Raw genomic sequence first — 18,687 nt, forward strand, 5'->3', positions numbered from 1 at the left:
CTAATTGCACTTTCCTCAGTGCCTCCTCCGAGTCATATAGCTTATCGTAAAATCTGTGTAATTCTTCCCGAATGCCAGGGGAGCCAGTTATCAATCTCCCGTTTCATTTTTGATCTCCACACTGACTGTTTTCTGCCTTATACATACAGCCAGCGTATGTCCCACTCGCTCGTTATACTCATAGCACTCTTGTCACCATGCAATATACTTCTCTGCCACTTTTGCCATTGTAACATTGCCTATTGCTGGTTTGGCAAAGGCCCGTTTGCCCTGTATGTTCCCTATGCATGCCCCAGCAGCTATAGCACAAACAAGCTCTTCTTCTATTTCCATCAGCTTTTTAAAATATGATATTCAGCTATCTGCAGTGAAGGCTAACACTTAGGGGCCGATTATGATTGCGGACGGACCTGAGTCCGTCCGCCACCATAGAGAAGGAGGGACCGTCCGCAGGGGCAGCGGCGGTCCTTCCGTGCAAATTAGGATGTGACCGCCACCCTGGCGGTCACATCCTGTATTTTTATCATTGCGGCGGGTGCTGCTTGAAGCAGCACCCGCCGCAATGATAAAAAAGTAAGTTGTGCATTTGCATGCACAAAGCGGCAGGCACCTCGCGGTGCCTGCCGCTTTGTGCAGGCAAATGCAGGGGGGTACCATAGGTACCCCCCATGTGCACCCCCCCTTCACCCCTGGGGGTCGCAACGGGCCCCCAAACACAAATCCGTATGCCTTTACACGGCGGAAATGCCGCCGTGTAAAGGCATCTTTCCGCAGTCATCCTAATATGGCTGGCGGTGTCTGATAGACACCGCCAGCCATGTTAATGCTTTTCCGCCGCGGGCGGAATCCACCCGCAGCGGAAAAGCGGCGGACAGATAGTAAGACCCACCAGCCATCCTAATATGGCGGTGAGTCTTGCAAGGCTTCCCGGCGGATTTCCCGCATCCTCCGGGCCGGCGGTGGCTTCCGCCGGCCCGGTGGATGCGGGAAATCCGCTATCGTAATCGGCCCCTTAATATCTGTCTCCTTGCCCCGACCTTAAAGGCATCCCACACCATACCCATCCCTGTAGTGCCTCTATTATTCTCCATAAAATCTACAATCCATTTATTCATCTGAGTAATTTATCAACCAACAATCCTCTTTCAAATGTCCAGTTTTGCTGGACTCCTTCGCTCCCACATATTTGTCATTGCTAAGACCGAAGGATTGTGGTCTGAAATTGCCTGAGGGTATTTTTTCAATGCTACCGTTTAATATTACATTTTATGAGACCATGAAGTAGTCAAGGTGGGCAGCTGATTTGTGCGGGCCGAAAAGAATGTATTCCCTAAGTCTGGTGCATTTAAATATGGCCACATCTATAAGCCCTTTGTCCTATATTAAATGGGAAAAAGCTCTAAAGACTTTAGGCTTATGGCCAGAATATTTTTCTATTTTATTGCCCCAGAGCCCGTCCTTCCCATTGACATTCAAGGCTCTGCACAGCATAGTTGTGTGGGCCAGGCAGCCAGCTATGCATTTAGAGTCAAATATTTTTATTATGTAGGAAAACATCTTGGTACACAGCCCAGCTGCCTACATCAACTTGCCGGCAGGGCGCAATCTCACAGGTTCAACACAGCGTCTAGGCCTACACCCCGAGGGGCAACCCCGCGTCAAACTCCGAGTTCGAGAGCCAATCTGCCTATGCAATAGTCTCCACTTTTATAATAGAACAAACACAAAAAACAACACAAAAAAGGAAGAAACCCCCACCACCCAACCCCCCTACCCTCCCCCTCCCTCCTTCACCATCCAGGCACCACTAAGGCTATCAGGCACCCCTCAAACCTCTGCAGTAGCCCCCCTAGGCTCCAAAGGAATAAGTTGTAAGATCTGAAGGTATTTCGGACAAGTCACCTCACGGAGGTCCTTAGCAAGCAGTATTAAAAAAGGACCCCAGAGCTTCGCATATTCAGATCCCTTCCCATCCATGCCCAGTGAGAGCCGTTCCATGGCTAGGATGTGCCAGAGCCTTTGAATCCAGTCCAGAGTGTCAGGCATGACCGGGGAACCCCACTGCGCCAAGAGGACCTGCCTCGCTGCCAACAAAGCTAAAGCTATCTGCCTACCCCTCCCCTAAGGGAAAGGACTTAGGATGGGGAAGCCCCAGAAAGGCGTGCTCAGGCACCCGGGTAAATGTAATCTGAAACGCACCATCCACTCATCCAATACCAGTTTCCAATAGCGCCTCAACTTCGGACAATGCCACAACAAGTGCACCAGAGTCCCCGAGAGGCCACACCCCCGCCAGCAAAGCCCCGATTTCGTTACATCCTACTCCTTGAAGCGCGCCGGGGTGTAGTACCAATGGGATGCCACTTTGTATGCAGACTCGGTACCTGCAGTGTTAGAAGCTGTGTGGTGTACGCGGTAAAAAATGTGCTCCCACTCCTTACTGGTCAAGGGACGCCCCAACTCTGTTTCCTAGCGAACCTGCGCCTTCGTACATAGCTTCTTAGGGTGTGCGCAGAATCATTGCATATAACTCTGAGACGAGCTTGCGATCATCTTTCTTGCAGACTAACCATTTTTCAAATCCCGACAAGGGCCGCGACATAGAGGCCATATTGAATGGTTGGGTCACCCAATGCGCTACCTACGTGTGGTAAAAAGCATCAGACTCCAGTAGCGGGAAGAATTCAGTACGCAAGCGGGAAAAAGAACCAGACCGTCCAGGTCAAAAAGCGAGCCTACTCTTTTACAGCCCTCCTACCGCCAGCGGTGGAAGACTGGGGACGCACAACACAGCAGAAAGACTGGGTTATCGATGATGGGTGTCATTGGGGAGGGAAAGGTAGTCCACCCCCTGCATTGCGCCAGCAGGTCCCATGCCTTCAGGGTTAGGGAAGTCACCGGGGAAGAGTTGCGCGGCAACCACAGCTTACGCCAGATATTACACCCCACCACCGTTTGGTCCATAAAATTCCAATGCTTACTAGACAGGGGCCTATTCCATTCTGCAATATAGCGGAGACAGGATGCCTGATAGTAGGCTGTCAAGACAGGGAAACCTAACCCACCCGCCACCTTCGGGGAAGTAACGAGGGACACCGCTAGCCGCGGGCGCTGATTGTTCCACAAAAACCTGTTGAGGAGCCCCTGCAGCTTCCGCAGAGTACCCGGTGGGGGGCTCAGAGGCAGCATTTGGAAGAGATAAAGAACCCTTGGAAGCACAGTCATCTTTACTGCAGCCATCCGTACCAGGCGAATTTAAGACGGGACCAGTCTGAGAGGGCCTTGGCAGTGTGCTCAACTAGCAATCCATAATTTAGAGACGCCATTTTAGCGATAGAGGGGGGCAATCGGATACCTAGGTAGGGAATGTCGGAATGCACCCACTGAAAGTCGAAGTCTTGCTGCAGATCCTGTGCATCCGCACTAGGGACGGAGACGTTCAGAATTTGCAACTTGGGGACTTTGACTTTGAAGCCCGCTACCTTTTGAAAGGCAAAGAGTTCTGCCGACAGACACTGCAGGGAAGAATGAAAGAATAACGTCGTCCATGTATAAGCTAATCTTGTGGGTATCTGCGTCGAACTTGATCCCTGAGATACCTATGTTGGACCGTACATGCTGGGCGAAGGGCTCCATATGGAGCGCAATGAGCAGCGGGGAGAGGGGGCAGCCCTGCCACATTCCCCTAGTGATGGGGAAGAGGGCTGACTTACAGCCGTTCACCCGCACTGGCGCCTTAGGGGCCGCACAAAAGACACTGAACCCACTGCAGGAAGTTGTCCCGCATCCCGAAGACCCGTAGCACCGTGAACAAGTAATCCCATTCTACGCGGTCAAAGGCCTTCTCTGCGTCAATAGAGAGAAAGAAGGCCTGAGCCCGAGAACGATGAACCAAGTCCATAAGGTGCAGCAGCCGTTTGGTATTGTTCCCCCTTGCGAGTTGGGATAAATCCCACTTGATCCGGCTCAATGACCCCATCCATCAAAGGGCTGAGTCGTGCAGCCAGTATGCCCGCAAACAATTTGGCATAAATGTTGAGCAGCGAGATCGGCCTGTACGAACCACAGCTCTATGGGTCCTTCCCAGGTTTAAGAATAACTGTAATCGCCGCCTCTGCCATGGACGGAGTCACCGCTCCCGTATCAAGGAAGGAATTCAAGAGTCGGGTTAAAAGAGGAGCCAGCTCCATGCAGTAAGTTTTATAAAATGAGGCCGAGAAGCCATCGGGCCCTGGGGATTTATCGATTTACAATCGCGCGATCTCAGATATGACCTCCTCGACGCGTATCGCCGAATCTAAAGCCTCCGCCGAAGCCGGTAGTAGGGGCGTGATGCCTCAAGACGCCAAGTAGTCTGCCACATCCCCCATCCATGCCCTCCCCCCTGTACAGAGTCTGATAGAACTGCCGAAAGGTGTCCACAATAGCCTCGTCAGTTGTCTGCTCAATCGCTTGAGGGTCTCTAATGGATGAAACAGCTAACACCTGAGTGCGCGCCCGCAACCTATGCGCATGCATCTCCCCCCCCCCTTGTCCCCACTAAGGTAGAACTTATGTCGCAAGCGCAGTAATGCATGGGAAGCCCTATCAAGGTCTAAGTGCTTTAACATACGTCTTTTTGTCTCCAACTCCCTCCAAACCCTCGGGGCTCCAGTCCTCTTGTGGATCGCCTCTAAGCCACCAACCTCCTTCTCCAGCTCAGCGTGCTTCTCCTTGCGCAATTGGGAATATGTGGCTGCAAGCGCTATAAACTCACCCCATACTACTAGCTTCAGGGCCTCCCAGACTGATGCAAGGGGAGTCCCCTCTACATCATTATCCGCAAGATACTGGGTAATAGAATCCTGGACCCTCAGGACCACCAAATCTGAATTAAGCATGGAGTCGCGGAGGCGCCAACTCCCGACGGCATCGGCCGGTCGCCATTGGGAAGTGAGCAACATTGAGATGAGCGCATGATCGGACAGGGAGGTGGTGTGATATCGGAAGCTGACAAATGAGGCAACAGAGAGGATGTGGCTAGGAAGTGGTCTAAGTGCGCATACGTTTTAAGAGCCGCAGATTAGTAAGTATAATCGTGCTCTTGAGGAAGCTGAGCACGCCACACATAAGGTAACCTCCAGTCTAGCAGCCACTGCCTCCCCCCCCTGCGACATTGCCCCCGCTTGGTGAGACCTCTGCTCGGACCTGTCCAACCCCGAGTCCATTACAATATTCAAATCGCCACCCACCAGAATCAGGGCATCCAGAGACGCTAACGCCTGCGAGAGATTGGCATAGATGGACCCAATCGTGAGCTGCATCTCTCCCCAGAGAACGCGGACAGCTAAAAATCTACCTTTAATGTCTACCACCTGAAAGAGAACTTTGCAGTGTGCCCGCACGCTAAAGAGAATGGCTACCCCATGCTTCTTAGCCGGACCTGAGGACCAGACTTGCAGCGCGAAGCGCTTGTCCGCCATGCACTAAACATCCTTGGAGAGGAGATGCGTCTCCTGCAACAGGCACACTTCACTGTCCGCATTCTCTAACAGGGAGAGGATAGCAGAACACTTAACTGGGCTATTCAGACCCCTAACATTCAGGCTCACAACTTTCAGACTCCTACCAACCATATCTAAAGCAGGGAGGGAGAGCCACTGCAGCGCTAAACCCCAGCATTTTTTTGGAGTCACAACATCCTGATGGTGCCCCCGATCTACGCCCAAAACCTTCAAAAGCTGATGCCCCTCACACCTCCAAACGTTTCCCCAACCCCAACCACATGAGTACCCCTAAGGAAAAAAGAAGCAGATTACGCAAAACATACGTCTGTCAAACAGGCCCCAATGGCAAGGGAACATGGCGCCTCCATCACCCATCTCCAGATCCTGATACAGGACATTCCTTCAGTCAAGAACATACGAGTGCAACAACACGGTAGTGAAAAACTGTTCTCCTCCGACGCCAGAGTTAGTCCCAACTAGTTCCAAGCTACCAGGCTTCAAGAGACCCCAGGCGAATCAGTCACCAAGGCCACGGAGGCAACAGCAGCCCCCCTTTCTAGAAGACTTGCAGTCAGGTCTAGTTTCACGGATTAAGGCGACTTCGCGACATGCTGCCACCGCCCAGATTGCCACAGGCGACCCCCCGACTTTGGGCATAGAAGCGGCCCTCTCCAGGCCCAAGTTCTTGAAGGCCGAATCCAGGGAACGCACTTGGACCAACTTGCCATTGAGTTTGAAAATTAGCCTGAATGGGTGCCCCCATGAGTAGGGAATGCCTTGCTCCCGCAGATGAGTGGTGATAGGCTTAAACTCCCTACGTTTGACAAGGATGGAGGCCGCCAGAACTTGAAAAAGGACTGGTTGGTGGTTCCTGAAATGTATGGGATTAAGGTCCCGAGCTTTCCGGAGGATCCTTTCTATAAGCTGAAAATCGTGAACACATACAAGAATGTCTAGGGGAGGGGCCTTGGCGCCACGCGGCAAACCAACGCGATGTACACGATCCATCTGAATGTCCAGGTCTCCCTCCTCCTCGCCCAGGACCTGATGGAAAAGAGCCCAGACGTACTCACGCAGATCATCTCCCTCGCCTTTCCACGGGACCACCCGTATCTTAATATTATCCCACCGAGACCTATTCTCAAAGTCCTCAGCGTGGGCGTGAAGGTCCAAATTCTGCTCCGTGAGGCGGATTACATCTTGCTAGAGTCGGTGGATGTCTTCCGCTGTTCCCAGGTCGTGCTCCTCTAGGGTCGCCACCCGTTCCCCAACCGCATCAACATCCCGCCTCATCTCGCGCAGGCCCGAGGTAAGCTGCGAGCAGAGCTCCAGGATGTCTTCCTTTATGGTGAAGACAATGTCCAGCATGAAGGGCTGGTCGCCGGTGCATCACTATCCGCAGTGCACAGGGATTTGTCCTTAGGCGGAGAGGTAGACTACCCTACCACCCTCTGAGGGAGCTCTTTGAGGGTTTTATCCTTCTGGTTCCTGGAGGCCGCCATTTCACCCCTGTCGGCTCTAGGGCTCAGCAACAAAGCAGGGACGCCACCAACTCTCAGAGGGCACAGCCATGGACCTACGTACGCGCCCCGGGACTCCGATCCGGCTGCTTGCCCAGCCCCTACGAGAGCCCCCTAAACCTCCCTTCTCTCCACTGAGGGTAAAACCACCGTACTCTCCTGGCCTCACTCCTTGCCACAACGGTGCAGCTGCCCCTCGGGGTCCCAGCAATCAAGTGTCTGGAGGAGATGAGCACTCAAGGAAGGCCAAGTCAATACCTCCTCCAAGTGATTTCAATGAGCAGCAAGCAGGCCCCAATCACCCAGCAGCCCAGTTCTCACAGGCCCCGGTGCATCAGCAAGGGCCAGTTAACACACCGCTGTCAGGGCCTCTCCCAGGGCTGGCTCCGCTCACACTCCAGCCCCCACAGGACTGGGGGGGGCACAGTTCACCACCACTGTACAGCGAAACCCAACCAGCGCTCCACACCTCCGATGCGCGGGCCAGATATAGGCCCCGGATTCAAGGCAGCCACTCTGCCGCCAGACCTCAGCAAAGAAGGGCCGCCCCCCGCCGACACGCGGTTCAGCGAGCCTTTCTCACCCACCGGGCGGCCTCCAATATCCCCAGCAGTGTCCAAGAAATCTTAGCAAATATCGAGCAGCTTTAGCCCTCCATCATGCAGTCCATAAGTGGGCCACACATCAGGTCCCGCAAGCCGCAGCAGCCCGGCATCCACTGCAGTCACACCAAGCCGGTCAGCCCCCGCTCTTCACTGGGCTCCTCACACCTCCACCACCCTGAAACTAGCCGTCCGCCGATGCACGGACCGAGACCTGCCGCACCAAACCCGCAGTCTTCCTCACCTGCGTGCTCTATGCCGCCTCCACACCACAGCTCTACAGCTCTTCCTATGCCTATGCGGTCTCCAATCCAGGGCACCTCTCTCCGCGGCGAGCACCGTCAGCTGCTGAATGTCAGGAGGGCCCGCCACTCAACTGTAGGCCCAGGCCGCTCGCCTCACAAAATGGAGGCCCAGAGACAGTCCCCCGGCCGCTGCTCGCCAGGCCGCTTTGCAAGCAGTACCCCACTGCGCCCGACGCACCGCAATGCCAGAGGGGCTGTCACCCCACCACAGCTCCTGACATGGTGTCACCACCCAGGTCACTGAGCTCCAGTGCCAGAGTCCCCCTCCATCGGCGTCCCACCAGCTCCCTCGCCGGGCGGCAGCAAAGCGAGGCCGAACTAAGCAAAGCAGTAGCCCTCACCGCCTTTTATCGCCGAAATGTCGCCACCACTGGAACGGGAGGTTCATAGGCAGCCTCCGCTCTCACACTCCGGCTCGGATGGGCACGGGTGGGCTGATTTCCAAAGCGATTAACAAACGGCATCGGAGGGATAGAAAGACACGTCCTACTCCGCCGCCATCTTAGCCACGCCCCCCAGCTATGCATTTAGAAACTCAAAGAGCTTGTGATCATCCCCAGTAGACCCACAAACTGAGCAGATGGTAAAAGTGTGTATGGCATTACAGCATTCCAAGAGAGCCAATCCCCCATATTTTTCTGACAAATGCATTTTAACGTTGGCTTCTTTCTTTCGGGCTAAGATGCCACTACCCTTATTCTTATTCCTTGCATAGTATACGCAATAAGGTTATACACTAACTGTTCCAACAGTCTTTTTTTAATCCCAGGTGGCTAACACCTAACCGGGGCTCTGGGTAGGTCTTCAACATCCCTGTTTTCTTGCTGCCCCAAAAAGATTACTCTGAACGGGGTTGTGTCGCTTCTCCCTGTACCAAGCTCCTTGAAGCGGGAAAGCAGCCGCCACGACCTCTCACACAGACGCCATCTTGTTTCGATATTCAGTGGGACAATTCCATTTGCAGAAGAGCCCACAAGAATGAAGGGTCCAGCATAACTCAGATAGGACTATCTTTGATTACCCAACCTGGGAACTAAGGCTGTGTTTTTGTTGTTTGAATTTAGATCCATGGTCTTGGTAATATGCCACTCTGGTAAACCATCTTCAAGCTAGTATTTTGTTTCAGACCATAAAAATGAAATAACTTTATTTGTGTGTAAATATGAAATAGTGAATACATCCTTACTTGGATAAAGTGCTCTGCTGACCATGCCAGGAAGGACCACAAAAAAGGTGGGCAGTATTTTCAAGTAACCACCTAACACTGAGCCTCCCTTTGCATGTGAAAGGTTCTTGGCTGAGAGTGTCCTCTGGACTAGTACCTGAAACAGACAAAAAATAAAAGGAACACATCTTAGTTATAAATCAATGATCATGAATCCAGAGTCAGAGTCTGTAAAATGACTGCCATTCAACTTTCCCAAATCATTCCTACATTAGATCACTCAGACACATGCCCACATGTTAGGAATGTGTGGTAACTTGATTTATGTAAATTGTATGGCCCTGAATCTCAAAGGCAAACATACTTTTGTGTAAGGTTGTACTTGTTTAGTAACTTTACATCTACTTTGGTATTTCACAATGTACAAGTGCAATTTTACTACTAGTAATTTTACTACTATTAAAATTATACTCATAGTTTGTGAATTCCAAACCAGTAGGAAAGCTAGGTAAACATATACGTTTATATATATTTACAGTTGCTTTGGTAACTTTACTACTGTTGTGGTAAACCCAAACCAAATTGGCACGGAGACACTTTACCTTGATCAGCACTTCAGCGGCTCCTTTTCTTTTACCGCCCACACCTCGCCGCACCCGCTTCACGGGTGCCGCATCGCCTCGTGAGGCGAAGGGGCAAAACAGGAAGACTCTGCAGCTGTAGGGCGGCTCCGGGTGAGAAGCGCTAGCGGGGCTGCGAGCGTGCAGGGACTCTAGGAACCAGGAGTCCCTGCGAGACCGAACTCCACCTTCCGGTCCGCTCTCCCTGCTGGCCCGCCCACCGCCCTTCTGAGGATTCAAAACCTTCCCTCGCTACCTTTCCAGCGGGACCCAAACCAAATTGGCACGGAGACACTTTACCTTGATCAGCACTTCAGCGGCTCCTTTTCTTTTACCGCCCACACCTCACCGCACCCGCTTCACGGGTGCCGCATCGCCTCGTGAGGCGAAGGGGCAAAACAGGAAGACTCTGCAGCTGTAGGGCGGCTCCGGGTGAGAAGCGCTAGCGGGGCTGCGAGCGTGCAGGGACTCCAGGAACCAGGAGTCCCTGCGAGACCGAACTCCACCTTCCGGTCCGCTCTCCCTGCTGGCCCGCCCACCGCCCTCCACGCCCCCAATATCTCACCACAATCTTCCCGCAGCGCGGGACGCAGCTCAGGGCGAAGACCGGGCAAAGAGCGGGCCGTTTGAGGCCGTTCGAGAACGTGAGAGTCCGATCTGGGCCCTTGCACTAAGCTTTCGCGGTCTTCAAATTAAAGGTATTTACCACCTGCCTGAAGTTAGCTACGACTTACCATTACTAACAAGAAACCTTTCCATATCCCACCTACAGAAAATGAATACGCGAGCAAGTAAGCAAAAAAAAATCCCCCCAAAAAAAATCGGAGTAGGTGACAGACTGTTAGGACCAATGGATGACTTTATTTCTAAAGCAAACACATTCATTGACCAAAGTATAAGCCTGATTGAGGGCAGAGTTTCCACTGAACTTGAAATTGCAAGGCGATCCTCAATGGGACTACTAGCAACCGCAAGAACCCCAGATACACACTTTGCGCCAACACAAACAACAGTGCTTTCAAACAGACTTAGTCTTCCAAATAATGTAGATCTATCGGCCTCCCAACTTTCAGTATCATTTTCAGAAAATGAGCTAGAAAAATCTCCAGATATTCTTCCTGATAACACCCTGGAAGAGGTAAGGCAAGCTAGAGGGAGGAGGGAGGGAGCGATAAAGAAAAGGAAGGACAGGGAAAAACTAGATAACACCTCAAACACAAGAATGGGCGGCGACACAGAGCTGATCGATACCATGAACCCGGAAGCATCATCCCATCACACAGCTGACCCATACAATAATGTGATATCGATCCACTGTTCACCACATAACCTCCGCGATAACACCATCTCAGAATCCCCCCCACCTCTAACAACGAGCAAGGAAAGAGAATCATCAAGGCTAATGAAGGAGATAGCTTCCCTCCTAGATTCCTTTATTCGCCCAATAGAGACCAGACTGCTTAACATTGAGGCTCAATTGATTAAAATCGCTACTTGCCCCAAGACAATCCCTCTACAGGGACCGCCAAAAGAAGGGACAAACACCTCGGCCATATTGTCTACACATAAAAAACCGCTAACCCCAGCTTGCCCACCGCCTAAACAGCAACCCACAGTAAAGGCCCCTATTCCACCAAAGGCTCCCCCTGCACAGAAACCCACGCCCAAGGTCCTTACTATTCCCCCACAGACTAATATTACATTAAATTCATCTAAAGTAAATACGCCAACCACAACTATACCGGCCCCCAAAACTCCTGCCACCAAAAAGCCAAATTCTCCAAATAACAAAGGAGTCTTGAGAGGGACCAATGACAACAGGCACCCTCTAAACATGCCACCTGAGGCTTGTCCTTATGTGGTAGTGATGACGGAGGTGCCCGAACTAATGGTAGAGGGGAAGGAACCCAATTGGTCGCTAAAAAATAAAGTACAGTATTGGCTGAACATACATCGATCTGCTCCGCCAACCTGGAAAAGCACGATAACATCAGTTTGTAGGACCCCTTGGGTGGGGCATAGGAAGAAAACCATTAGGGGAGACTGTATAGTGATCACTTTCGAAGATCCGAGAATAGTTGACTATATCTGTTCCTGGGAACAAAACAATACAACTGGAGGGATCGCTACAAGATCCCTCTCTTATTTCTACCCAAAAAGATATCATAATAACTATGCAAATGAACCCGATAACATCTGGCGAAAAGCAATCCCCCAACCATGGGAACTAGATCTTGCTGGGCCTAAAATATCTCAGCGATATAGTGATCCTGACAATACTTGGTGGTCAACAAATCAGAATTACCAACAACACGAGGGCCCGTGGCAGACGGTGGGACCACAAAACAGAGTTAGAAACTGGGAACAATGGGACAGACCTCTCTATCGATCATATAGTTCCAATTATAGAGACATGCCATATGGGCAAAATTGGCAAGGCATACCGACTATGAACCGGTTTAACAGCCTGGAAATGGTCGATTGACCACGAGACGAATCCCCGAATCCCATACATGCAACCGCGGTCACACCAAATGATCCCCCTGTTCTATCAGAATCAAAAATGGCAGACACAGAAAAGGTAATCTTACAGCTCCTGGTGATCTTCTGGAATATTGCAGGTCTCCGATCAAAAATAGAGGATGGCTCCGCCGTCAGATTTTTGGAGGATGCTAAAATTATATGTTTACAAGAGACATGGGTCACGACGCCCATACACCTTCAGGGATATAAGACATACTCAACTCCTGCCCTTCCAAGCAGCTCGGGCAGATCTAGGGGGGGGGCTGGCAACCTACGTAGCGAACACAATAACAGACCTGATTGTAGTAGAGGCAGATCCTTTTCCAAACTTTCAGTTGCTCACTCTCACAATAGGGAAAAAACATACCACTATATTAATTAATCTATACAACAATTTAGATGATGACAACTTCATAAACACCCTTCTTTTAATTCAACAAAAAATCACTCATCATCGGCACCTTCACGAGAGAAAGGGCACCGTTCATATAATTTGGGGAGGGGATTTCAATCTACACCCCTGCATGAACAATCAGACCTGTGGAATGATGGACGAATATGAGAACCCTTTCGTCCACTTCCTCCACTCGCGAACGGGGTCAGCTATGAACGAGATCCTCTCAGACCTGGAACTTTTAATAATAAATCCTATTCTACCACAAGATAACCAATTAGAACCTACCTACTGAGGAAGAGGGCACGAGACCACAGTGGACTACATAATGATCACAGAAGGTCTAAGAGACCAAATCAGTAATGTTACAATTTTGGAAAACATTCTAAGTGACCACTCCGCTCTAAGTTTCAACCTACACATGAAACAACCAAGGTCCCTTATGGCAACAATAGCAAGTACCCTATCACAAAACAGGCTTGAATTAGGAAAAAACAACGGATATACTATAAAATGGGAAAAAGTGGATCCGAACAAGCTTACTAATACCTTAGTAAAGACCGCTCACAACAACATATTGATATGCCTGGATTCCGAAACAGATCCAAAGCAAATCTTGGAAAATTTCCAGTCGATATTAGAACAAGTAAAAACACTTCTGACCAGAGTACCCAAACAAAATAAACCAAGTACCACAGGCTGGTTTAACCATGAATGTACTAAGGCACAGACCAACCTTAGAAAAGCACTTGGAAAACCAAACAGAGATCCAATCGAGATCCAACAACTCCGGCGAGACTACAACAATGCCAGAAGGGCAAGGAAAAAGGACCTGAAACTGTCCTTGTGGAACGCTCTGCACAAAAGTGCACTATCTAAAGATAGTCAGTCATTTTGGAGAATCGTTAAGTCACCCTTGTTATCGGACTCTAATACCCCACAGATCGATGTGGCCATCGATGAGGAAACTTGGGTGAACCACTTCTCAAAAATATTTCAACTACCATCCTTGACTGAAGAATGTAACTTTAATCCTTCACCCGTAGCATTTCCAATACCGATTGACTTCGAACTACAAGACATCGAAATGGCACTATCAATGAGCAAGAGCGGCAAAGCACCCAGCCCCGATGGGGTACCAGTGGATCTATTTAAACACCTTCCTGATCTTTGGGCACCAATGCTCACAAGAGTCTGCACAGCAGCAGCGAATCTCGGTCTGCTGGAATCATGGTCATGTTCCATCATGGTCCCTATCTTCAAAAAGGGGGACCGCCAGGATACGAAATGTTATCGTCCTATATCCCTGCTTGACTCCCTAGGTAAAGTAGTCGGCAGAGTTGTCCTAGAAAAACTTCAGCACTGGGCAAGAGATAAAGATATCCTTTCGGATCTCCAGTTTGGATTTAGGGAAGGTTTTGGAACAGTCGAGCAGGCCCTAAATTTAAGCATGCTAGTTTCGAAATACATCCACGCAAAGCCAGGGACAATTTACATGGTTTACGTGGACTTGTCCTCCGCGTTTGACTGCGTGTCGCACGCGAAGCTCTGGTCATTGCTGAGTACATTAGGGGTTGATCCTCCCCTCCTGGACTTCTTGAGGGAGCTATATGGCGAAGCTTCAGCTAAAGTGAGATATGGGACAAAAGGAGAGTTAACGGCGCCGTTTAGGGTAGAGCGAGGAGTAAGGCAAGGATGTGTCCTGGCCCCCTTCCTCTTCTCTCTGTATACCAACGGCCTCGAGGAGACCATGTTGAGGGGGGGGCAGGATTTGCCCAGACTGAAACATCACCTGATCCCCGCACTGCTCTATGCGGACGACGCAGTCATCCTAGCACGCACTCCGATCGAGCTACAGAAATCCCTATCTAAGTATGCCGACTTCATGGGTGCTCTGGATTTACACATCAATGTAAAAAAAACATTTGTCATGGTAGCGGGAGGAAAACGAAAAGTCACTAAGAACATTTATTTAAAAGACCAAAAAATTGAAAAAACCTCGCAATACCCATACTTAGGCATCATGATTGATGACAGCTTAAATTTTTAAACCAGCTGTTGAGGCCAGGAGACACCTTTTTAAACGCGCAATTTTAGCCCTGATGAACTTCTCAAATAAACTTGGAAAGAGACCATCACTAGAATTGTTACAGATTTATGCTGCAAAATGCCAAGCCATCGCCTTATATGGGGCAGGGATTTGGGGACACACAGCCACTGGTGCACTGCAAAAAGAAGAAAACATCTTCATGAGATTCCTTTTGTCCACGCCAAAAGGCACTTCCATCTATGCCTCGCATATGGAATTGGGAATCCCATACATTGAAGACCTAATAAAGATCCAGCCACTTCTACTTTGGAGGCGCGTGTGGCTGTCGGATGAGAATCGGCTGACCAAAAACATCCTGCAGGACTCTATGGAATTAGATCATGCACATAAAATAGTGTGGCTCTCCTATATCAGAAATTTCTTTTACGATCTAGGATTACAAAAGTATTATTTTACTCCAGAAAAGCTAAATGAAATATCCAAGAAAGATCTGAAACAAATCGCCCTGAGCCACCTAGAGTCCTTGAGACTGACTTTGCTGACGACCCAAAAATATCTGCGATACATGCGAATATGATACAGCATTCCCCGAAAATCCAGCTTTATCTGACCTTGGAATTTTCAGCGTACGAAAAAATGCTCCTAACAAGGTTCAGACTGAATCTCTTTTACAGATTAGTGACTTTTCCTGAAAAAAACAATTGGAATACTAACTTGGCCCCCTGTCCGTGTGACGATCTGTCCCAACAGTCTACTATCCACACAATTTTGTTTTGTAAATTTTTCCAAATCCACCGAAAAATTTGGATAACCCCGCTATTAAAAAGATGGGGCTATAGACAATGTCACCCAGCCATGTTAGCACTACAGTTGCTGGAATCGGAATGTACTTGTTATCACGTACTGAATTTCTTAAAGAGTATTATGAGGCATAGGAACAACCTCTGACTGTTTTACTATCTACACAATTTGTACACAATCTGATCTTACGTTTTAAACAAACTGTGTGTAATATCTGTTTTTATTAATACTTGCGCATTTTTGTATGTTGCGATAACTTTTATGGTTTTGCGCTGCTAAAAAACCGAATAAAGATTATTATTATTATTACTGTTGTGGTATTCACAAACTACCAGTGTTATTTTACTAATTATAATTTCACTGGTAGAAAAATTACAGAGGCCAAAAAGCATCAATGGGATTTCGTAATACATCATTTGGCCCAGCGTCTTTCCTTAATGCTACTGTGGAGTAGTGGTGTTGAAGCTGTCAGCCTTAGGGTGGTGTTCCCCTAAACTTTTTGCCTGCCTGCCTCTAAGTTTGCTGGTTTTGTTTTGTTGACCATAGGACTCTGAGCACTTTCTGACTGCTAACCAGTGCTAAAGTTCTTGTGCTCACTCCCCTAAACATAGTTTGATTGGCATACACCTAATTGGCATATTTAATCGGTTCATTGCAAAGTGCACTACATGTGCCTAGCTCCTCTAAATTAACGCCTTGGCTGCGGGGCACATTTCCCAGATGTGCTGGGGGCAGGGGAGCGCGCACAGCACCCTGGTGCTCATGATGACCTCAGCTCATCATGAGCCACGGTACTCGTGTGCTCATGACGAGCTGAGCTCGTCATCACCACACCCGTTTCCATGGAACGCTCAGCCCAGCATGGGAATTAGCCCCACGTGCGAGCGTTTCAACGGTCATGACGAGCACGGGAACCGTGGCTCATGACGAGCTGAGCTCGTCATGAGCATGGGAGGGGTTAAACACTACTTGTGGTCCTGCAGCACTGATTGCACCACCCACCTAAGCACCCCTTTAACATTTCTCAGGCCTGCCACTACAGAGCCCTTGTGAGTAGTTTACATTGCCATGTCTACTTGGCAATTAAAACCCTTGCCAAGCCTTAAAACACTCCTTTCATTCCACATAAGTCATCACTAAGGTACTCCTTTGGAAGCCCATAGGGCAGGGTGCTCTTTAGGTAAAAGGCAGGCCATGTGCTTATAAGTTTTACATGTTCTGGTAGTGAAATACTTCCAAATTCATGTGTTGCCACTGTGAGGCCTACCTGTCCCATAAGAAAACATTGGGAATTCCTTAATACATTTATTACGCTATAATTCCCAATCGAGAGGGAGTAAATCTATCATACTTGGTACCTATGGACTTGTAAAGATAAATCCTCTATAATGGAAAAGTCAGAACTAGTTTTATAATTTTGAAAATGCCACTTTTAGAAAATTAAAACAACAAAAAATGGATGGAATGCTGAGCAATGCAAACATTCGCCCCCAGTCACAGATTAGGATTTTATCTATTGCTTTTTTGCTCACCAAGCCAGCTAAGTTCAGACCCAGTCATATGCAAATCAATCTTGACCCTGCTCCTCAAGGGAACAGTTTATATTGAACTGCCAAGCCAGATCCTCCCTGGACTGGAAACAAGCATCCTGAGACCGGTTTCGGGATATCCCTCCTCATTAATCAAGCTAGCTACAATCCAGTGGCTTAGTGATCAGGGGACCCATGTCTGGGCATACCCTTCCCACTTAGGTCAGCAAAAGAAAAGAGAACATATGATGGATGGAATGCTGAACAATGCAAACATTCACCCTGAAAGTGGTACTAGAATGGTTGTTTCTGGTTCAAGAAGGAATTGGCTTGGCAGCCCAAGCTGGACTGTTCCCATGGGGAGCAGGGTCAAGACAAATTGTAAATGGCTCGGTCCAGACTGTAATGGGTTGGTGAACAAAAGAAAAAAATTGAGTTAAGCCCATATCACTGTACTGGGGGCGCAACGTTGGAACCTTTAATTTGTTTACAAATGTCGCAACTAAGTACACACTTTCTGGTCTGCTGATAAAAACCCTCCCACCAGTACTGTTTCTGTAACAAAGAAACAGTTGCCACCACACTTGCATAGGCAGATGATAAACCCTCATGAGCATCAATTATTAATCCTAACCTGCAGTCCTGGTTGGGCATTACTCGATAACGCATCTCAGTAATGCAGGCAAAGGGAGCATTGAGTACTCAACAGATAGGAATTCTCTGCTGAATAGCATTTAGGTAGAGTTTTAAGAGTAATTGCAACCACATAAACAATCTGAACAGCTGACTTGGCAGCTTTATCAGCAAATAAATTCCCTGCAACTTGTACACCGACACGTTGATGACTCAATGTGTGGCTCACATGAGTCTGTGGCAAAGCATCTTTCGGAGCTGCCAATTTACTCCAGAGAAGTTATGCTTAATAGTATTTCCTTTGGAATCTCTGAATCCATTAAGGCGCCAATAAGGTACATTTTCATTAAAGGCCTGGACATAGTAATAGGAATAACACACTATAAGTGTAGAGACTTTTAAATCATCATGCTGCAAAGCCAGAACCAGTGCTTTCAATTCAGCCTGCTGAGCAGTACAGCCACCTACAGTTTCTATATATGTCCTTTGTGCCTGAAAAACTCCATACTTTATGACACCCTTAACTGCAGCACATGTAGCTGAGTACTTGTACTTTGTACCAACCAGTGGCTGGGCTGAACCATCCGTATGGATTATGAAGGAATAATCATTGAGAGGCAAAATGTCATTAGGCATGGGGTATTCTTGTTCATGCTGGAGACATTCCTGTGCTCTCAAATTAGGGTAAAACATGTAATCTACATCAGTAGCTGTCAAGGAAGTGACCCACTGGATCCATTTAGGATGTAAGGCATTCATGTTTGGAAAGCTGGCCTTGGTGACTTCCTCCAGGGCCAAAACAGGAGACACCACAATTATACGTCTCCCTTGTGCCAATGGACGTTCTCTCAATACAGTCATTTTCTGTTGATGCAAAATGCTTTTTTGATAATGAATGCGATTTAAAGGCAATCAGCACTATTTCTCCTTAATTAAATAAAACAGATGTGTAACCACAGGAACCCGCAATTATGCAGATAACTGAATTAATAGAGCTGAAACGAGTATGTAAGTGTTTCAACTTAAGCATGTCTGCCTGTAGATTTCAGAGAATACTAA

General features: G+C 48.8%; 1 protein-coding gene across 1 annotated transcript in view; it reads right to left on the minus strand.

The window, feature by feature from the left end:
• LOC144799857 (sodium/glucose cotransporter 4-like) overlaps nt 1-18,687 on the minus strand; it is an 803,794-nt gene that overhangs the window by 500,056 nt on the left and 285,051 nt on the right. The window contains exon 8 of the mRNA XM_078671442.1: nt 9,100-9,235. Coding sequence (XP_078527568.1) covers nt 9,100-9,235 — 136 coding nt within the window. The remainder of the gene's footprint in view (nt 1-9,099; nt 9,236-18,687) is intronic.

This window comes from Lissotriton helveticus, chromosome 1_2 (genome assembly GCF_964261635.1).
Source record: "Lissotriton helveticus chromosome 1_2, aLisHel1.1, whole genome shotgun sequence".
Taxonomy (NCBI): Eukaryota; Metazoa; Chordata; class Amphibia; order Caudata; family Salamandridae; genus Lissotriton; species Lissotriton helveticus.